This window comes from Erythrolamprus reginae, chromosome 2 (genome assembly GCF_031021105.1).
Source record: "Erythrolamprus reginae isolate rEryReg1 chromosome 2, rEryReg1.hap1, whole genome shotgun sequence".
NCBI lineage: Eukaryota > Metazoa > Chordata > Lepidosauria > Squamata > Dipsadidae > Erythrolamprus > Erythrolamprus reginae.
In genome coordinates, this window is record NC_091951.1 from 208,989,776 (window position 1) to 209,013,438 (window position 23,663).

The window sequence follows — 23,663 nt, forward strand, 5'->3', positions numbered from 1 at the left end:
AGACTCCACGTTCTTCCGCGCCGAGGACCCAGATGACCGCAGCCCACCAGCTCGCAACGAGGACAGCTGTTTCCTGCTGCAAGACCAGCCAAGACAACACAGACTTCCTCACCCCGCCACCCCCTGCGCCGGCTGCCGAGGAAACCATCAGCGCCAACGTTGCCCCTTCCGGGATGCCATATGCCGCCGCTGCAACCGACGGGGCCACATCGCCGAAGCCTGTAGAGCATCTGCACCAGAGGAAACCTTCTCCACACCGCGCCACCAACGACCCCAGAATCAAACACCTCAACCGCGAGAAAACCGACCTTTTCGCTTTTCGAGCCGTAAGAACTACTCAGCCGCTAACCGCGACTACTCAAGAAGTAACACTCAATTTTCCGTGAATACCACGGCAACAGAAAAAGGGGGCAAGATTGTTATTTCTTTACTTTTAAATAACAAGCCATGTTCTATGGAACTTGACACGGGGTCTAAATACACCATTATGCCATGGGAAAAGCTTAAATTGTACATGCCTAGCCTGTCTAAATCTGAGCTATTGCAAACCTTGTTGGTAATTAGAGATTTTCAAGGGGGGATAATCTCTGTTCTGGGCAAAGTGAATGTACCTATCATATTTAAGAATGTTAAATGTACCCTACCCATGATTGTTGTTACAGGGGCTAAACACTCTCTCCTGGGGTTGGCTTGGATGGAACCTTTGGGAATTGAAATTTCTGGTATTTGCAATGTTAACTGTGATAGCATGCCTAACTTTTTACAAGAGTTCCCTGAACTGTTTAGCCCCACCTTGGGGTCGTATAAAGGGCCCCCTATCTCGTTTTCCATCGATCCCAAGGTCCCACCTGTCCGGCTCAAATCTCGCAGGGTACCCCTTCTGCTACTCCCCAAACTTGACCTACAGCTGGATAAGCTCATAAGCCAGGGCATTTTAGTTCCTGTGGAGCAGGGACCATGGGAAACACCCATAGTCACCCCTCTAAAACCGGATGGTTCCCTAAGAGTTTGCGCTGACTACAAATCTACGCTAAATAAGGCCCTCCAACATCACCCTTACCTCATTCCAGTGGTACAACAACTCCTGCACTCCCTGGGGGAAGGGAAAAGGTTTGCAAAGATTGACCTCGCCCAGGCTTATCAGCAACTGCCGGTCGATGAAGCGACAGCAAACGCGCAAACGATTGTGACCCACAGGGGTGCCTTTAAATGTACCAGATTACAGTTTGGAGTAAGCATAGCCCCAGGGATATTCCAAAGCATAATGGAAAGATTGTTATCAGGGATTAAAGGGGCCATTCCCTATTTTGATGACATCTTAATTGCAGGGGAAAACCAAGAACAGCTCAACAAAAGGATTAGGGAAGTACTCCAGAGACTTCAAGACAAAGGGTTGAGAATTAAGCCTGATAAATGCGTATGGGGAACCAACAGTGTAGAATTCCTAGGGTACAAAATCGACAAGGAAGGTATCCACCCCACCACCGAGAAACTGAGAGCTATTAGAGAAGCCCCAGAGCCACAAAATAAGACTGAATTGCAAGCCTTTTTAGGCCTTCTTAACTTTTACTCCGTTTTTTAAAAACAGAAGGCAACAGCAGCAGAGCCTCTACACCGTTTGCTACAGAAAGAAACCCCTTGGACATGGGGGAGAACTGAACATGAAGCCTTTGTACAAATAAAACAATTATTGACCTCTAAAAGTGTGGTAGTCCAGTATAGTACTTCGCTACCTATCAGGCTTACGTGCGACGCCTCCCCGTACGGCGTGGGAGGAGTCTTGGCTCACGTTTTGCCTAACAAAACAGAGGCCCCAATTGCTTTCTTTTCCAGAACGATGACCAATACTGAAAGGAACTATAGCCAGCTAGATAAGGAGGCTCTAGCTCTAGTGGCAGGAGTAAAAAAGTTTCATAATTACCTTTTTGGGAGGAATTTCGAATTGGTTACCGACCACAAGCCCTTATTAGGCCTGTTAGCCCCCAACAAGCCTACTCCTCCATTTATGTCCCCAAGATTAATCAGATGGGCCCTTTTCCTCTCAGGATACCAGTACGAGCTCATCCATAAAGGGGGTAAAACCATCAACCACGCAGATGGCCTCAGTAGGTGCCCCATGGCAGAGTTAGTGGAGGACCCTGCCCCTTCTGCGGATGTCTTAATGATAGAGCTCAAAGACAACCCACTAACTACTGCAAGGGAAGTGGCTGCACATACGCAGCAAGATCCAATCCTAAAACAGGTGGTTAACTGTGTATTAAAAGGATGGCAATATGACTCTGTGAAACCTGAATTGTGTGACTTCAAAACCAAAAGACTTGAATTGTCATATGTAAAAGGTTGTCTATTGTGGGGGGATAGAGTGATCGTTCCTAAAAGCCTAAGGGAAAAGGTACTTGAAATGTTACATGTGGGCCATCCTGGGATTGTCAGGATGAAAGGCCTAGCTAGAGGGCATTTATGGTGGCCGGGTTTGGATGCTGATATTGAAAATTGGGTAGCCAAATGTGACCCATGCCAAGAGTCACGGCCTAACTCCCCCAAAACAACTCCAGCAGAGTGGGAGCAACCTGCAGGACCTTGGTCAAGGGTCCATATTGATTTTGCAGGGCCAGTGGGGTCACAATATTTCCTAATAGTGGTTGATGCATTTTCCAAATGGGTAGAAATCATAGCAATGAACAACATAACCACAAGTGCCACCATCAAGGTTTTGCGCAGACTGTTCGCTACCCATGGTTGCCCCGATATCCTAGTGTCTGACAATGGGCCTCAATTAATGGCCAGGCAGTTTGAATTATTTTTAGATAACCTAGGGGTCAGACATGCACTCATCTCACCTTACTCGCCCTGGGCTAATGGGTTTACTTCAGAATCCACACTGTTATTCTGGATAGGCTCTCTCTGAAAGCACCAGGAACCTCTTCAATATGACAAGGGCAAGCAGCTTCCCTACCATACTAAGAAGATAATGCCATGGTAGTTATTACAGTTGCCCCTGTCACCTTTGTTCTTATATAGTGTGATGATATTTGCATCCTTCATAACCTGCGGTACTTCACCTTCCCTCCAACAGAGACAGAAGATTGCAAGCAGTTCTGTGTGGGTGACCTCTTTGCAGATATTATCTTTCCTGGGTGCCTTGCCTGAGGCGAGGGAGTCCAGAGCTGCATTTAGTTCCTCTATGATTGGCTCACTGTCAAGCTCCTCTAAGACAAGCAGCCATTCAATGCTGTTCAAAGCTTTGTTGGCTATCACATTTTCTCTAGTGCTGCACCAAGTGTGCCATCTCCTGCATTCGGTCCTGACCTGTAGCCTCACCTGTAGCAGACTTCAAAGCAGCAGATTTCTTCTGTGTTGATCCTAAGGCCTACATCCCCTTGATGTTACCCATGTCAATTGCTATTTGGGTCTGAGAGCATCATTCTTCCCCCTTCCTTCCTTGTTCCCTCCCTCCCTCCTCCCTTCTTTTCTTTCTCTTTCTCTTTTCCTTCCTCTTTTTTCTCTTTCTCCCTCTCTTCCTCTCTCCCTCCCTTTCTCTTTCTCTCTCTTCCTCCCCCACTCTCTCTTTTTCTCTATATATTTTCCCTCTCTCTTCCTTCCTTCCTCTCTCTTGCCCAGGTTCCTGCCTGGCTGTGCTCACTCTCGGCAATGACCAGGAGGGCAGCTCTGCCCTTTTGGTTTAACATTAACCACACTTCCACAGAGAGAAAAATCTCTGTGGTAGTGTGGTTAATATTAAATCAAAAGAGCAGAGCTGCCCTCCTGGTCATCGCCGAGAGTGAGCGCAGCCGGAAACCCCTGCAGGAGAAAGCAGGCTGCTTTCGCCTACCTCACTCTCAGCTGGCTGGCTGGCTGGCTCCTTCCAATCTGCAGCACCCATCCCTCCGCCCCTACTTGCTGAGTGCTGACACTGTCACCAACGCCGCCCAGACTCAGTAAAGCCAGCCGAAAGAGGGTCAGAAGTGCCTTATGGGTGCCGCCACATGGGGCTAAATTTCCTCTTCGGCACATTTAGCAATCGTAACCAGGAAGAGGCTTTGCACTACTTCACAGGTTTCTGTGTGGGGGTTCCTGATAGCTGCGTGGGCACAGATAGCGGGCTGGCCGGTCACAGACAGCGGGCGGGCTGGATGCGGCCTATGGGCCGCCCCTTGCCCAAATCTGGTATAGAGGATAGACTGTTACCCAAATAGTAGATCTCCTCTCTCCATGTCGCTGAAATAATCCAATGGAATGGCACAACTGATACGATTGGTTCCAGCTGCATCACAGAAGTTATCAGAACATGGCAGTACACAGTCACAGTACACCGGCTCTGGAAACTTCAGATCATGCAGAATGCGGCCGCAAGAGCCATCATGGGGCTCCCTAGATTCGCCCACGTTTCTGCAACACTCCGTGGCCTGCATTGGCTGCCGATCAGTTTCCGGTCACAATTCAAAGTGTTGGTCATGACCTTTAAAGCCCTACATGGCATTGGACCAGAATACCTCCGGAACCGCCTTCTACCGCACGAATCCCAGTGGCCGATAAGGTCCCACAGAGTTGGCCTTCTCCGGGTCCTGTCGACCAAACAATGTTATTTGGCAGGCCCCAGGGGAAGAGCCTTCTCTGTGGCGGCCCCAGCCCTCTGGAATAAACTCCCCCCAGAGATTAGAACGGCCCCCACCCTCCTTGTCTTTCGCAAATTACTCAAGACCCACCTATATTGCCAGGCATGGGGGAACTGAGACACTTCCCCCAGGCTTTTCTATTTTATGTTTGGTATGTAAGTGTTGTATGGTTTTAATTGCTGGGGTTTTAGATATGTTTTATTTTTTAATATTAGATTTGTTTCACTGTTATATTGTTTCTATTATTGTTGTGAGCCGCCCTGAGTCTTCAGAGAGGGGCGGCATACAAATCTAATAAATAATAATAATAATAATAATAATAATTATTATTATTATTATTATTATTATTATTATTATTATTATTATTATTTTGTCTCAAGGTTTACTCCTGAATCCTTTTCCAATACTGGATATAGCCACAAGGCAGTGGAGGTTTGGAATCAGTTTCTCTTCTCTTAGAAGATGGTTTTGCCACTTTTTCTGCTGTTGGAGTGTAGAGCCTTCTTCCGCCTTCAAAACTGTTAACCGTCTACTCCTGTAACCCTGGAAAGGGGCCCTTACAAGGAGGGCCAGCTGGACCAAGGTTTTTAAAGGAGGTATTATTCCTTCAACATGGAGTAATACTTCATGATGGTGTAACAACTTCTTGTCCCACAATACTTCTCCTGCTATAGTTGATGGCAGAAGCTAGGATAAAGGAATGGGGAAGCAGAGTAACTGCCTGTGATGGCAGAAGGCAGGATAAAGGAATGGGGGGAGGGGGGAGCAGGATAACTACCTGTGATGGCAGGGCGGCTTTCAACATAAAAAAATTAATGCATAGACATAGCATATTAGAAATCGAAGTTAAAACTGGATCAAAATAGAAAACCCATTAAAATTCTCCAGTGCTTGGGATTGTTAATGAAAACAGTATTAGAAATTGTATTTACAGTATTTGTCAATCCTTTCAAATCTATATAAATTGCCATCTAATGAGGGGCCCCATTCAAAAAGTCCTAAAAGAGGATTCTTTCACTTTCCTCCTGAATGATAGGCATTTGAGTTGAATTGAATTGAATTGAATACTTTATTTGGCCAAGTTTGATTAGACACTCAAGGAATTATTTTCTGGTACAGAAACACTGAGTCTACTTGTAAGGCGACAGAGAAAATAATTTGAGGCGAATAAAGGAGATCTCCAGGGTCTACTGTCACCGAGAGGTTGCAAAGGTGCAATTCGTTCAAGAACCTCTGCTGCAGCCATATTCCAGGCAGCAGCAAGCGACTCTGCTGAACTGTGTATGAGCGAATCCGGCAAAATCCCAAGTGCCCTCTGAAAGCCCTCTGGGGGTATATTACCCTCTAATAATTCCCCAAAAGAAGCCTTTAAAGGTGGCTTTAATTCTAATTTATATTTTGTAATTTCCTTTATCCAGTTACTGGTCATGTTCCAAAATTTTCTGATTACTGGGGATGACCACCATAGGTGGTAATATGTTCCATGGTCAGTTTTACACTACCAATATTTTTGATCTATGTTGGGATAGATTTTGGCAAGTCTCGCCGGGGTGGAGTCACAGTGAGCGGGCGAGTAAGGCTCTGCTCCCCAAGCCTAATTTCCCAATGATTGGAGGCCTAATTTGGGCGCATCAACCCCCCAGAGGGTGAGATGAAGTAGTGAAGGGCCCTTTGAATACTGTGGTGAAAAGCCTAATTTGACTCTTATTACATCTCTCTCACACACAGGCACTTGCATGCCCCCAGTGAAAGAGGCTCAATCTTTTACATACAGTATTATTTTTTTTAAAATACAGTGCAATTGTGTGGTTATGTGATCCCCCGGGATCTGTCTTGTGCCCCTTTCCTTCAGAAGACCTTTTTCTGTTGAGAAATCCCTGTGGTCTACATGAGGCTGCTCCATGTTACCCAAGGCCTTCATTCTTGAAGTGGCTTTCGAGAAAGCTTTTCTGTGGCCCCTGCAGCCCCGGAAAACCCTGTGAAAGCTGATCCTTTCTCGCTGAGCCACTCGGCAAGGCTTTGTTTGAGTACCGGTTGGTGTGGGGCACATGCACCTATGTGTCCCATTCCCACAGCCAGCCAAGCCCCGCAGGGGTTTTGAATCATCTGCTGATTATGAAAATGGATCAGCTTTGTTGTATCGCTATCAGCTTTTTCCTTGCCTGATTGCTGTCTCCAAGCCTTTTTCCAGGCAAAAGTGGCATGTATTTTTGCATCGAGGTCCAACATCCAACTTACAGCATATATTTATTTATTTCATTTGTTTCTTTTCTCAAGTATGTATTGATGGTATTCAGAGATATAATATGAGCAAGTTGATCCATAAAGTGCCTGGGCAGCAGGATCTCCCAGTCCTACTATACAACAGGGTGCAGTTTCATGATGATGATTGCCCAAAAATTAACTTAACTGTACTTATTTATTTATTTTATTTATTTATTAGATTTATATGCCGCACCTCTCCGTAGACTCGGGGTGGCTAACAACAGTAATGAAACAACATATAGCAAATCTAATATTTAAAATAATTAAAAGACCCTTATTAAAAACCGAACATACACACAAACATACCATGCATAAATTGTATAGGCCTAGGGGGAATCTCAATTCCCCCATGCCTGACAACAGAGGTGGGTTTTAAGGAGCTTACGAAAGGCGAGAAGGATGGGGACAATTCTGATTTCTGGGGGCAGTTGGTTACAGAGGGTCGGGGCCGCCACAGAGAAGGCTCTTCCTCTGGGTCCCGCCAAGTGACATGTATCCCAAACTTAAACCAAATTGCTGGGGATGTAATGAAAAAAACTACTTTCATATATGGTGGACATGCCCATACATCAAGAAATTATGGAACAAAATACAAAATTGGTTAAAGGAATTGACAAAACTGGAAATTAATAAAAAAACTAGAAGCATTTATATTAGGCATAATTGATCAAAAGATGGGAAAAAACAGTACTATATAACATTGCATATATTAACGGCAGCAAGAATTACAATTGCACAATTTATTAATTGGATTTGTATGCCACACCTCTCCGTAGACTCGGGGTGGCTAACAGCAGTAATGAAACAACATATAGCAAATCTAATATTTAAAATAATTAAAAGACCCTTATTAAAAACCGAACATACACACAAACATACCATGCATAAATTGTATAGGCCTAGGGGGAATCTCAATTCCCCCATGCCTGACAACAGAGGTGGGTTTTAAGGAGCTTACGAAAGGCGAGAAGGATGGGGACAATTCTGATTTCTGGGGGCAGTTGGTTACAGAGGGTCGGGGCCGCCACAGAGAAGGCTCTTCCCCTGGGTCCCACCAAACGACATTGTTTAGTCGACGGGACCCGGAGAAGGCCAATTCTGTGGGACCAAACTGGTCACTGGGATTCATGCAGCAGAAGGCGCTCCCAGAGATATTCTGGTCCGATGCCATGAAGGGCTTTATAGGTCATAACCAACAGTTTGAATTCTGACCGGAAACTGATCGGCAACCAATGCAGACTGCGGAGTGTTGGTGTAGCATCGGCATACTTAGGGAAGCCCATGATTGCTCTCGCAGCTGCATTCTGCACGATCTGAAGTTTCCAAACACTTTTCAGAGGTAGCTCCATGTAGAGAGCATTAGAGTAGTCGAGCCTCGAGCTGATGAGGGCATGAGTGACATTGAGCAGTGACTCCCGGTCCAAATAGGTCCGCAACTGGTGCACCAGGTGAACCTAGGCAAATGCCCCCCTCGCCACAGCTGAAAGATGTTTCTCTAATGTGAGTTGTGGATCGAGGAGGACACCCAAGTTGCGGACCCTCTCTGAGGGGTCAATGAATCCCCCCCAGGATGATGAATGGACAGATGGAATTGTCCCTGGGAGGCAAAACCCACAGCCACTCCGTCTTATCAGGTTGAGATTGAGTCTCTTGACACCCATCCAGACCCCAACAGCCCCCAGGCACATCACATCCACTGCTTCGTTGACTGGACATGGGTGGAGATGTACAACTGAGTATCATCCAAGTACTGATGATACCTCACCCCATGCCCTTGGATGATCTTTCCCAGCGGTTTCATGTAGGTATTAAATAGGAGGGGGGAGAGGACCGACCCCTGAGGCACTCCACAAGGGAGAAGCCTAGACGTTGACCTCTGACCCCCCACTAACACCGACTGCGACCAACCGGAGAGGTAGGAGGAGAACCACTGAAGAACAGTGCCTCTCACTCCCAACCCCTCCAGCCGGCACAGAAGAATACCATGGTCGATGGTATCGAAAGCCGCTGAGAGGTCAAGGAGCACCAGGACAGAGGATAAACCCCTGACCCGGGCCCACCAGAGATCATCTATCAACTCGACCAAAGCAGTTTCCATGCAGTAGCCAGACCTGAATCCTGACTGCTGAGGGCCTAGATAATCGGCTTCTTCCAAGGACCGCTGGAGCTGGAGCGCCACAACCTTCTCAACAACCTTCCCCATAAAGGGAAGGTTGGAGACTGGACGATAGTTATTAAGCACGGCTGGGTCCAGGGAAGGCTTCTTGAGGAGGGGGCGCACAAGTGCCTCCTTATAAGGAGCTGGGAAGGACCCCCTCCCCAAGGAGGCAGTGACAATCTCCTGGACCCAGCTCCATGTCATCTTCCTGCTGGCCGAAACCAGCCAAGAGGGACATGGATCCAGCAAACAGGTGGCGGAACTCACAGCTCCACTGGCCTTGTCCACTTCATCAGGTGTCACCAGATCAAACTCTTCCCAGACAGATGGACAAGTACGGGCCCCAGTCACCTCGACTGACTCATTGTCAGTCAACTCTGTTATCCAATTGGAGTCGAGATCTGCTCGGATCTGAGCGATTTTATCAGCAAAAACCGTGTTAAAGTTCTTGGCACTACTCTGCAAGGGCTTCCCAACTCCCCCTGGTTAAGAAAGGAGTGGGTCACCCTAAACAGAGTGGCCGGGCAGGATTCCGCTGATGCAATCAAGGTGGAATGATACGCGCATCTTGCCGCCTTCAGCGCCACTTTTTATGTCTTAATGTGAGCTCTTACAAATGTTTGATCAGATTTGGACTTACTCTTCCTCCATTGCTTCTCCAGACGTCTCTTCTGGCATTTCAACTCCCAGAGCTCCTCGTTGAACCATGGAGCTCTACGGGGTCTAGTGCTGCGGAGAGGTCACAATGGTGCAATCCATTCGAGAGCCTCCGCTGCAGCCTTGTTCCAGACCTCAGCATGAGACTCTGCCAAACTGTGGATGAGTGCATCTGGAATAACCCCAAGCACCTTCTGAAAGCCCTCTGGGTCCATCAGGCATCTGGGGCAGAATAACCTAGTCAGTTCCGCCTCCCTGCGGGGAAGGATTGGAGTCAGGAAGTCAAGCTGCAGTAGAAAATGGTCCGACCATGACAAAGGCAACACTTCTAAGCCCCTTAGTCTCAGACCATTACTCAATTAATAATAATAATAATAATAATAATAATAATAATAATAATAATAATTTATTGGATTTGTATGCCACCCCTCTCCATAGACTCAGAGAGGAATACCATGTCGGGTGCATGCCCCCCCCCCTCATGAGTTGGACCCTGTACTACTTGAGTCAGGTCCATGGGTGTCATGGTGGCCATGAACTCCTGCGCCAGTCCAGAGGATTTGCCGAGTGACAGCAGGTTAAAGTCCCCCAAGACAATAAGTCTGGGTAACCCCACCGCCAGCCCGGCTACCTCCTCAAGTAGCACAGGCAGGGCTTTTGACATGCAGCTGGGAGGCAGGTAGGTGAGCAACAAGCCCACCTGAACCTCTAAGTCCAACTTCACCAAGACGGACTCAAAACCCGCAATCTCTGGAGCAACGGGTCTATGTAGGCAAAGGCTCTCCCTGGCTATAATAGCCACTCCTTCCCCCCCTTCCCTGGGGTCAAGGCTGATGCCATATCTGAAACCCGGCTGGGCAGATTTCAGAGAGAGGAACTCCTCCCTCCAGGCCCAGCCAGGTTTCAGTCACACACACCAGGTCGGCCTCCTCATCCAGGGTCAGATCCCAGATGAGGAGAGCTTTATTTACCACTGACCTGGCATTGAGTAGCCTGAGCCCAGGGCCAGAATTACACTCCTCACCAGTGCCCAGGGTTGAGAACAAGGGATCATTATTAAGCAGTGATTCCTCATTCCCCTGGAATGGGTAGCTCCGTGGCAATCCAGCAACACCAGAATATTCCAACCCTTTGCCACCCCAGAGATCAGTTCCCCCTCACCTCCCGCCTCTCCAGTGTCAGGTAGGCTAATTAAATCATTCATACCATTTCCATTCATTTCATCCATACCAAAATCCCACTCAGCCCACCCATAGCAATCACTCAATTCATACATATTATCACATCTACCTCAATTATCCATCCAAATTTAACACCCCCCCCATTTACTCTAAAATTTACTCTAAAATAGATATTAATTAATAATCAATATTAAAATATATAAATTAATTATTAAAAAATTAAAATTAGAAATATTTTTAAAATGTTAAGAATACAGGAAAAAAGTCTAGTTCATTAGTCCGTCAAGTAGCACCTAAGTTCTTTAAAAAAAAAAAATCAGTTCTGGAGTCATTCAAATTCAATGGGAAATGTCTGAGTCCTGGCTCTTTTGTGCCAACCGCTGCCACCAGCCGGCCCTCCCGATCTTTTCCTCTGTCTTCAACTCCTCCATTTCTACAGAACCCCACGATTTCCGCTGGTCCCCCTGGTCGTCATCCAATACCTCTGTAGTTGTAGGGGGGGACTTCCAATTCGTGAGCCCCTCCAAGATGTCACACAATCTGCATATGGACTCCATGAGGCTTTAGTAGAGTCCTCCAGCTTCATCTGTATTTTTTCGCAGTCTTCGCCTTCCTCTTTCGGCCCTCTTCCTCACAGCAGCAGCCAGTCTGGGTAGGCCCTCCACTCGATAGACTTTCCAATGCCGAGCGCTCCCACCATATAGCTCTCGGCGTCTTAGGTCTATTCAGGGGCCAGGACTGTCATGGTGGTAATGTTATTTTATTTCCTCTCTCGCCTCTCCCTCACCCCTCAGGTCTCTTTATTTCTCAGACTCCGCGCAGCGTGTTATTACCTCAAAAAGCGTCCTGGATCTGTTTGGGGGGGAAGGGCTGATGTGGTGTCGATTCCTCCGATTCCTCTCTCGCCCCCCTCTCTCGCCCCTCTCTCTTGCTCTCTCACCTCTCGAGGTCAGTTTTCAGCCAGATTCTCAGTCCCTCGGTCTCTCCTCATAGTATGTCTTTGCAGAAAACAGAGTCAGATTCGCAGATGCCATTTCTGCAGCTCCGCAGCTCAGTCTCAACTGATCAAACCCCAAGGCATCCATGGGCCAGAAATGGATCTCCCATGCCATGGAGATAACCGAGATGGGGGTCTTTGGAGGCAGGGACAATTTACCTCACTGAACAGCCAGAGCAAAGTTCGAATCTTGACTGAAAAAATCCTATATTCACGATGTTCCACCGTAGTCCAGCGGAGCTGCGGCTTCCACCCACTTCCTCGGAACCCCACCGGAACTGGAAACTTAGCCACATAAGCCTTTACAAAACACTGCTTTCTTCTGCTGCAACGATCACATACCAATTATTGCACAGCTGTTGCTTGTATTATTATAATGGGCTGACAGTTATAACACCAAAACACAAATCCCTGCCAACAGTTTTCCCAAAGTGAAAAGGAAGTGGACCCTATGTTAAAGATTTTAAATGTTGTCTCCTATTTCTAGCTGTAGCATTTAGGTTTCTGTTCCTAATAAACCGATTTGGATTCCAGGCCAAGTCCCGAACAAATCCCCATCTAGCAGAGTGTTGACATTTGTTTGTCTCTCTTGGATATCCCTGCTTTGGGTTTACATCCCCCGAGAGTTTGTTTGCAATCCCAAATGGGACCAGACATAACCACTTACTTCTCTTTCCTGTTATAAGAATTGTTATATGTATGCTGACAAATCACCTTCTCTGCCTCCCGCTTCTCCTGTCTTTTCAATAGCTGATTCTCCATATTGGGACCAGGGAAATATAGTCAGCCTCATTGCTGCTATCACTGATATGTCGTTTAGTTACACATACTGTATGCCTGCTGCAAAGTCATGTCTGGTTTTCCAGTATAAGTACGCACAGCAAAATAAATAGTTTCTGAAAACAAGCAGGTAGACCAGTCTCTATGTCACTGAAATCTTACCCGTGATGGCAAAAGGTTGTCAGAAACAAAAAAAGGTGGGATGTATTTGTCCAGAGAATCTTCACTCCAAGGAAAATTCCTTAGAATTTCAGAGCCTGTCACTTCTTCTTATTGATTAATATTTTTACTCCTGCCATGGGGTATATTGGACTTTCTGAGAAAGCTCCAAAATATTTGGACCCACCTGCAAGGAAATTCATTATCCTGCAAAGGACCACAAGGGTTTACCTGCATTGCTTTATTCCCCCCTGCTGAAATATCTATGATACTTACAGACCCCCATGGGAAGACCCTGGAAAACCAATCAATAGAGCAGCCATCAGGTACAGAGCCATCCCCTCCATGGTAGTCCAGAAGGGCAAGCGAAGTGCTGACAACTCCAGTATTTATCCAGAGAGCCTGCTTTGAAACCAAGCCCCTTTGTTATTGCTGAATGTTTAATTAGTACATGGGGGTGGGTGAGAAGTTTGAGAAAACAGCAAATTTCAGAGGAAAAAGGATTATTTGTCTTCTCTCTCTTAGTTCAACATGATTGCTAAATAGCATTTTTGTGCAATTTATTCTAGATATTATGCTATAACGCCTGCAAATATCTCTTTATCTAAAGATCAAGAACTCACAAACTCACTTTCCCTCCCTCCCTCACACAGATTTGGAAGGGCTTTAAAGTAGCCCAAATCTGCCCTTAAACAGATCACAATAAGGCTATTAAGGCATTGTTTCCTCAGGTTTTTTGAGCAGTAAATAACATTTATTTGGAGCACCTGCTTTGAGGATTGGTGATATGGAACAGTTACTTTGATGTCTACAACCAGATATGGGAGCTCTGGGTATTTCTAGTTTTGCTTTCCTCAGAACTTCCCTTGAAGCTATTGTGAGGTCCCATTCCAAATTTCTCTCCTCCCTCTTCATGCACATATGTACTGTAGGAAGTTAGCACCCACCTCCAGTATTGGGCAGCCAAAGTTTTTACTGCCACACTGTGGGTGTGGCTTTTTGTGGGTGTGGCTTGATGGTCATGTGACTGGGTAGGAGTGGCTTGCCGGCCATGTGACCAGTTGGGAGTGGCTTGAACGATCATCATCATTCAAGTGAACTGTTAATTCCTCGACTTACAACCTCACCAATGTTGCTCTCTGGGGTGACAATTTGCTTCGCGTTTCCCACGCTCTCCATCCTGGGTCTCCCCCTGCCTCAGGCTGGGTAGCAAGGTGAATGGGTCCAATCAGCTGTTGAGAAAAAAGGGGGTGCCGGTGCTGGTCTCCCTGCTGCTTTCCGAGGAGGAGGGGGGATAGTCAGCTGGAGCTGGGCACATAGCTTCATTTCCACCGGTGGAACTGTGTTCAACCCTGTCCTGCCTGCTGCCCACCCCTGCCCATCCACCCCCCTTAGAAAAATTAAACATTTTAAAAAATATTAAAAGGGCAGCTCCACCCCCTTTGTCAATGGGCTATTAAGGCCTGAGCCAGTCTATTCTACATAACATGGCCCTCAGTAGGAAGAGTAAGTCCGAATCCGATCGAACACTTGTAAGAGCTTTTATTAAGACTTACAAAGAGGCGCTCAAGGCGGCAAGATGCACGTACCATGCCACCTTGATTGCATCAGCGGAATCCCGCCCGGCTGCTCTGTTTAGGGTGTCCCGCTCCCTTCTAAATCAGGGGGGAGTTGGGGAACCCTTGCAGGGCAGTGGCGAGGAATTTAACTCGTTTTTCGCTGATAAAGTCGCTCGGATCCGAGCAGAACTCGACTCCAATTGCATAGCAGTATCGGCTGACAACGAGTCAGTCAAGGTGACTGGGGCTAAACATCTTTGTCCATCTGTCTGGGAGGAGTTTGACTTGGTGACACCTGATGAAGTGGACAAGGCCATTGGAGCTGTGAGTTCCGCCACCTGTTTACTGGATCTGTGTCCCTCTTGGTTGGTTTCGGCCAGTTGAGAGGTGACACGTATTTGGGTCCAGGAGATTGTCACTGCCTCCTTGGGGAGGGGGTCCTTCCCAGCTCCTTATAGGGAGGCACTTGTGCGCCCCCTCCTCAAGAAGCCTTCCCTGGACCCAGCCGTGCTTAATAACTACCGTCCAGTCTCCAACCTTCCCTTTATGGGGAAGGTTGTTGAGAAGGTGGTGGCGCTCCAACTCCAGCGGTTCTTGGAAGAAGCCGATTATCTAGGGCCTCAACAGTCAGGTTTCAGGCCTGGTTACAGCACAGAAATTGCTTTGGTCGCGTTGATGGATGATCTCTGGCGGGCCCAGGACAGGGGCTTGTCCTCTGTCCTGGTGCTTCTTGTCCTCTCAGTGGCTTTTGATACCATCGACCATGGTAATCCTTCTGTGCCAACTGGAGGGGCTGGGAGTGGGACGCACTGTTCTCCAGTGGTTCTCCTCCTACCTCTCCGGTCGGTCGCAGTCAGTGTTAGTGGGGTGTCAGAGGTCTACCTCTAGGTTTCTCCCTTGTGGGGTGCCTCAGGGGTCGGTCCTCTTCCCCCTGCTATTTAATATCTACATGAAACCGCTGGGTGAGATCATCCAAGGGCATGGGTGAGGTATCATCAATATGCGGATGATACCCAGTTGTACATCTCCACCCCATGTCCAGTCAATGAAGCAGTGGAAGTGATGTGCCGGTGCCTGGAGGCTGTTGGGGACTGGATGGGTGTCAACAAACTCAAATTCAACCCAGACAAGACAGAGTGGCTGTGGGTATTGCCTCCCAAGGACAATTCATCCATCCATCCATTACCCTGGGGGGGAACTATTGACCCCCTCAGATAGGGTGTGCAACTTGGGCGTCCTCCTCAATCCACAGCTGACATTGGAACATCATCTTTCGGCTGTGGCGAGGAGGGCGTTTGCCCAGGTTTGCCTGGTGCACCAGTTGCGGCCCTATTTGGACAGGGAGTCAATGCTCACAGTCACTCATGCCCTTATCACCTCGAGGTTCGATTACTGCAATGCTCTCTACATGGGGCTACCTTTGAAAAGTGTTCGGAAACTCCAGATCGTGCAGAAAGAGGGCGCGAGAGCCATTGTGGGGCATCTCCTTATTCGCCCACGTATCTACAACACTCCATGGCCTGCATTGGCTGCCAATCAGTTTCCGGTCACAATTCAAAGTGTTGGTCATGACCTTTAAAGCCCTACATGGCATTGGACCCGAGTACCTCCGGAACCGCCTGCTACCGCACAAATCCCAGCGGCCGATAAGGTCCCACAGAGTTGGCCTTCTCCGGGTCCCGTCGACTAAACAATGTCATCTGATGGGCCCCAGGGGAAGAGCCTTCTCTGTGGCGGCCCCGGCCCTCTGGAATCAACTCCCCCCGGAGATTAGAACTGCTCCCACCCACCTTGTCTTCCGTAAACTACTTAAGACCCACCTATACTGCCAGGCATGGGGTATACGAAACACCTTTCCCCCAGGCTTATTATAATTTATATTTGGTATGTATATGCTGTTTGGTTTTTAATTATGATAGGGTTTTTAGGGTTTTTTTAATATTAGATTTGTGCCAGTATAATATTGTTTTTATCGTTGTTGTGAGCCACCCGAGTCTTCGGAGAGGGGCGACATATAAATCTAATTAATTATTAATTATTAATTATTAATTATTAATTATTAATTATTAATTATTAATTATTAATTATTAATTATTAATTATTAATTATTAATTATTAATTATTAATTATTAATTATTAATTATTAATTATTAATTATTAATTATTAATTATTAATTATTAATTATTAATTATTAATTATTAATTATTAATTATTAATTATTAATTATTGATTATTGATTATTGATTAATGATTATTGATTAATGATTATTGATTATTAATGATTAATGATTAATGATTGATTATTGATTATTGATTATTGATTATTGATTATTAATTATTAATGATTAATGATTGATTATTGATTATTGATTAATGATTATTGATTAATGATTAATGATTATTGATTAATGATTAATGATTAATGATTAATGATTAATGATTAATGATTAATGATTAATGATTAATGATTAATGATTAATGATTAATTATTAATTATTAATTATTAATTATTAATTATTAATTATTAATTATTAATTATTAATTATTAATTATTAATTATTAATTATTAATTATTAATTATTAATTATTAATTATTAATTATTAATTATTAATTATTAATTATTAATTATTAATTATTAATTATTAATTATTAATTATTAATTATTAATTATTAATTATTAATTATTAATTATTAATTATTAATGATTGATGATTGATGATTGATGATTGATGATTGATGATTGATGATTGATGATTGATTATTGATTATTAATGATTAATGATTAATGATTAATGATTAATGATTAATTATTAATTATTAATGATTAATTATTGATTATTAATTATTAATGATTAATGATTGATTATTGATTATTGATTAATGATTATTGATTAATGATTAATGATTAATGATTAATGATTAATGATTAATGATTAATTATTAATTATTAATTATTAATTATTAATTATTAATTATTAATTATTAATTATTAATTATTAATTATTAATTATTAATTATTAATTATTAATTATTAATTATTAATTATTAATTATTAATTATTAATTATTAATTATTAATTATTAATTATTAATTATTAATTATTAATTATTAATTATTAATTATTAATTATTAATTATTAATTATTAATTATTAATGATTAATGATTAATGATTAATGATTAATTATTAATGATTAATTATTAATTATTAATTATTAATTATTAATTATTAATTATTAATTATTAATTATTAATTATTAATTATTAATTATTAATTATTAATTATTAATTATTAATTATTAATTATTAATTATTAATTATTAATTATTGATTATTGATTATTGATTATTGATTATTGATGATTGATGATTGATGATTGATGATTGATGATTGATGATTGATGATTGATGATTGATGATTGATGATTGATGATTGATGATTAATGATTAATGATTAATGATTAATGATTAATGATTAATGATTAATGATTAATGATTAATGATTAATTATTAATGATTAATGATTAATGATTAATGATTAATGATTAATGATTAATGATTAATGATTAATGATTAATGATTAATGATTAATTATTAATTATTAATGATTAATGATTAATTATTAATTATTAATGATTAATGATTAATGATTAATGATTAATGATTAATTATTAATGATTAATGATTAATGATTAATGATTAATTATTAATGATTAATGATTAATGATTAATGATTAATGATTAATGATTAATGATTAATTATTAATGATTAATGATTAATGATTAATGATTAATGATTAATGATTAATGATTAATGATTAATGATTAATGATTAATTATTAATTATTAATTATTAATGATTAATGATTAATGATTAATGATTAATGATTAATTATTAATTATTAATGATTAATGATTAATGATTAATGATTAATGATTAATGATTAATGATTAATGATTAATGATTAATGATTAATGATTAATGATTAATGATTAATTATTAATGATTAATGATTAATGATTAATGATTAATTATTAATTATTAATTATTAATTATTAATTATTAATTATTAATTATTAATTATTAATTATTAATTATTAATTATTAATTATTAATTATTAATTATTAATTATTAATTATTAATTATTAATTATTAATTATTAATTATTAATTATTAATTAATGATTATTATTAATGATTAATTATTATTAATGATTAATTATTAATGATTATTAATTATTAATGATTATTAATGATTAATGATTATTAATGATTAATGATTATTAATGATTTATTAATTATTAATTATTAATTATTAATTATTAATTATTAATTATTAATTATTAATTATTAATTATTAATTATTAATTATTAATTATTAATTATTAATTATTAATTATTAATTATTAATTATTAATTATTAATTATTAATTATTAATTATTAATTATTAATTATTAATTATTAATTATTAATTAATGATTATTATTAATGATTAATTATTATTAATGATTAATTATTAATGATTATTAATTATTAATGATTATTAATGATTAATGATTATTAATGATTAATGATTATTAATGATTTATTAATTATTAATTATTAATTATTAATTATTAATTATTAATTATTAATTATTAATTATTAATTATTAATTATTAATTATTAATTATTAATTATTAATTATTAATTATTAATTATTAATTATTAATTATTAATTATTAATTATTAATTATTAATTATCAATTATCAATCATCAATCATCAATCATCAATCATCAATCATCAATCATCAATCATCAATCATCAATCATCAATCATCAATCATCAATCATCAATCATCAATCATCAATCATCATCAATCATCATCAATCATCAATCATCAATCATCAATCATCAATCATCAATCATCAATCATCAATCATCAATCATCAATCATCAATCAACAATCAACAATCAACAATCAACAATCAACAATCAACAATCAACAATCATTAATTACCAATTACCAATTACCAATTACCAATTACCAATTACCAATTACTAATTATTAATTATGGTAGCATTGGCCCTCTACCCATCTCACCACATGGCACCTGGGAAGATGACATCAGCCAGCAAGGCTCAACCAAGCCTGGGAGACAGACAACCCTACTCCCACCCCTTGGGAGTCTGACCACCAATCAGAGAGCATTTCTTACACAGGAACGGAAAGCTCTAGGTTGGGGCCAAGAGGGGAATAAAACCAAGACGCTCCCGGCATCTCTTCCCTTTTCTGTTCAGGAATTCAAGCTATGTGATCCTGTCCACCCTTAAAACCATCTTTCCAAACAGCCACTAAGTTTCCAGTCTCTTTTTCCCCACTTGGAACTGAACTCAGAAGGATATTTCTTCCAACAGTACAATATTTACAGCATTTAAATTTAAGTAAGAACAATTAAAACCAGTATAACTTTATAAGAATGCATTTGTGAGCACTTTATTTCAAATTCATGGGAACATATACATAAGTATATACAAAAATCAGAATGATTAGGATGAAATTTTCTTTTGAAAAACAAGCTATTTTTGAAGATTGGTCAAACAGCAAAATAACAGGAAAGGCTTGTCATAATTTAACTAATGTTAACTAAGAACATTTCAGGGATTTAAAAGTTTACACTGATATTCCATAATGCCAAGATTAAAATTGCATTGGCCTCTTGAAGATACTTTTTCTTTTATAGGACTTCTCCAAGATGGTGACAACGACGGCTGCCTCGGTGAAATGCTCTCAAAATCTATTTGGTTCTTTTCTTTTACAGTGATATACAGTGATCCCCCGGTTATTGCGTCCCCAACCATTGCGAACAGGGTAATTTGCGAATTTTGAACCCGGAAGTCAAAATACCATCTACGCATGCGTGCCCTTTTTTCTATGGGCACGCATGCGTAGATGGCGCCGGGCAGATCAGCTGCTAGGCGGCTTCCCTGGGTCTCCCCCCTCTTGCTGGCGGGAGGGCGAAGCCCCCTACAGCACCCCGCTCGCCCGCCCTTCGCCCTTCGCCCGGCCACCCGCTCGCCCACCCGCTCACCCTTCGCCCTTCGCCCGGCCGGCTCCGATCGTTTTAAAGCAGGCGCGCTGTTCTCCGCTGACTTCTAAAGCGGGGAAGTTCGCTAGGAGTCAGCGGAGAACGGCGCGCTTGCTTTAAAACGATCGGAGCCGGCCGGCTCTGATCGTTTTAAAGCAGGCGCGCCGTTCTCCACTGACTCCTAGCGAACTTCCCCGCTTTAGAAGTCAGCGGAGAACAGCGCGCCTGCTTTAAAACGATCGGAGCCGGCCGGCTCCGATCGTTTTAAAGCAGGCGCGCCGTTCTCCGCTGACTTCTAGCGAACTTCCCCGCTTTAGAAGTCAGCGGATGGGGGTTCGGGGGGTGCTAGCGAGCCCCCCATGTCGGCGGCGACGTTGTAAAACACCCGCACCGCCCCCAATCTTCGGCTCCTCGCTAGCGCTGCGGAAGTTAAAAACACCATCTGCACATGCGCAGATGGTGTTTTTACTTCCGCAGCGCTACTTCGCGAAAACCCGCTCGTTGCGGGGGGTCCTGGAACGGAACCCTCGCAACGAGCGGGGGATCACTGTATTAACAAATGTAAAAGGTTATTTCACTGTTTGGTTTTCAAAATTAATAGTTTATTGGTAAGCAATTCAGACATGGGGTATTTTATCATCTACATCTGAGGAATAATTGCATTTGGTTATTCAATAGGGTCTTAGGTGGATACTATTTTTAATTTCTCCCAAATATGCCATGTTGATTGATCTAAATTGATCTATCCACTAGGTCCCTCCTGAGCCATATATTCACAAAATTTGAAACCAAGATGTTTAAGATTGAACTAGACATTTCACTAAAATCTATATAGGAAAATTCCAAATGGCTTTTCCCCCAGTAACATCTCTTTGGGGATCCCAAAGATGCTTTTCCAAAAGGCAAATGGATTTTCTTGGTTCTTTTTCTTGAAAATATTTCACTTCTCATCCAAGAAGCTTCAAGGAGGATAAAAAAAAGTCCAATTGCCTTTTCAAAAAGCACCTTTGGAACAATCATGACTTGATGATTGAGAATCTCCAGACATTCGTGGAGAATGTGACCAAAGGAACCAAATTTGATCCACAACAATTTCATGCCTCTCAAGTGACCTCTATAGATACAGATATTGTCAGTAAGTACCGCTTGGAATTTTTCAGAAGGAAGGGAAGTATATTTGAAGTGGAAAAGTAGCAAGTGGGTTAAACATCTTTGCATGTTGCTTCTCTGCCCCCAATTAATTCTTCCTAAATTCATATTGTTTGTATCAAATAAGAAGTAGTTTCAGATTCTGATATGCAAATTCACATGTATTTAACCGATTGGATTTTGTACATCAAGGATTATGGGTTAGTGTTTTATCAGAATCTAATCGATTCTGATTTGTTTAACAAAATGTAAATTATAGAAGTGAACCAAAGCCTGCATTTATATGTAGAAAAAACTGTTCCTCTAATTAAAACTTTGGAGAATAGAGTTGAATCTTAAAAGGTCAGTACATTATTAGTATGGACATTATTATTGCAAATTGTTGTATGTTGCCCAGAATAGTTTGTTTATGAGATGGAAAACTATATAATTTGGTTTAATGAATAAATAAAAATAAAACAAGTTATATGCTGTATGACTCCCAGTGGAAGCTGAAAGATGCAGGGCATAACATTAAACATAAATTATAGAATAATTATTTATTGGCCAAGTGTGATTGGACTCACAAGGAATTTGGTGCATATACTCTTGATGTAGATAAAAGAAAAGATACATTTGTCAAGAATCATGAGGTACAGCACTTAATGATTGCCATAGAGTTCAAATATGCAATTAGGAAACAATATTAATCTAAATCATAATATAGTCATAAGTGGGAGGAGATGGGTGATAGGAACGATGAGAAAAACGAATAGTAATAGTAATGCAGCCTTAGTGAATAGTTTGACAGTGGTGAGGGAATTATTTGTTTAGCAGAGGGTTGGCCTTTGGGAAAAAACTATTCTTGTGTCTAGTTTTCTATAGATGTTAACTACAGATGTTAGAGCAATTTGTCAGTAGTCATTCAGTTTATTATTTATTTATTTATTAATCAGATTTGTATGCCGCCCCTCTCCGCAGACTCAGGGCGCCTCACAGCAATAATAATACAATGTAAACAAATCTAATATTTAAGTTAATTTAAAGCCCCAAGTTCCTTGATGGAGGGCTTCTTTCGCACTGGGATTATAGTGGAGCATTTGAAGCAAGGAAGAACATGAGATATATCTAGCGATTTGTTGAAGATTTGGGTGAAGATGGGGGCCAATTGGTCAGCACAGACATTTAAGCAAAGGCCTTGTGATTTTCCTGGCTTCTGTCTGTGAAATAGATTTTTCACTTACTTTTCTGTGATCACCAGGGGTTGTGAACCCAATAGGATGGGTTCAGTTTTAGGAAGTTTGGCTGTTGTTGGTGTTTGGCTGGGATGGAGCATGTGGAAAAAGGTGGCTATAGTTTCCTTTTGAACCTGCAAGTAGAAAACAACTAGAAACTGAAATTTATATTACAGAAACTATTCAGTAAATGAAATGGGTACATTCCCAAAGTCTTTTTGAATAGCATAGTGAGGTCTTGAATTTTCCCCATGTAAACCCTCACATAAAAATCCATGCCATACCAACCCAAAACACCCCAGGGCTGATTAGCAAAGAATGTCTAAAAATGCATTTGCTTAAGTATATTTTATCTTATATACTACAGTTCTCAGTAGGATTATGCCAAAGTTACAAAAACAAGCGTTCTCTGGCATGGTCTTACTATGTTTAATTAGAGTGCACATTAGAAGTCAAATGGGCTGCAGTTATTATCAGACCAAAGATACAATAAGACTCTTGAGAAGCATTTTATAAGTAACATTTGCAACTGCACACCAATAAAGAGTTAATCAGGAAATATAATTCTCCAGGTGGTTTCCAGTAACAGTTTTTCTTGGCAGGATATATGGACCACACTGGAACCTGGACCATCTCCAAAGACAATCAATTGCACCATATTTACTCTGTTTACTCGAGCTTTCAGAAAAATATGTTTAATCATGGAAAGTGTTCTGTGACCTCTACCTGTGTTTGTAACTGCAAAGGCAGATTTGCAGGTGGAAAATGAGAAGCAGTGGATCCCAAAGTGATTTGAATAGTCAAAAAGAGACACACCACCTAGCTGAGTCAGGAGACTGCTTTCATCCTTCTGAGTT

At 41.4% G+C, this 23,663-nt stretch overlaps 1 protein-coding gene across 1 annotated transcript in view; it reads right to left on the minus strand.

Annotated features, from left to right (window-relative positions):
• LOC139161887 (A.superbus venom factor 1-like) overlaps window positions 1-13,192 on the minus strand; it is a 131,615-nt gene extending 118,423 nt beyond the window's left edge. The window contains exon 1 of the mRNA XM_070741583.1: window positions 13,090-13,192. Within this exon, the coding sequence (XP_070597684.1) occupies window positions 13,090-13,160 (71 nt within the window). The 5' untranslated portion in view covers window positions 13,161-13,192. The remainder of the gene's footprint in view (window positions 1-13,089) is intronic.
• Between the last annotated feature and the right edge of the window lie 10,471 nt (window positions 13,193-23,663).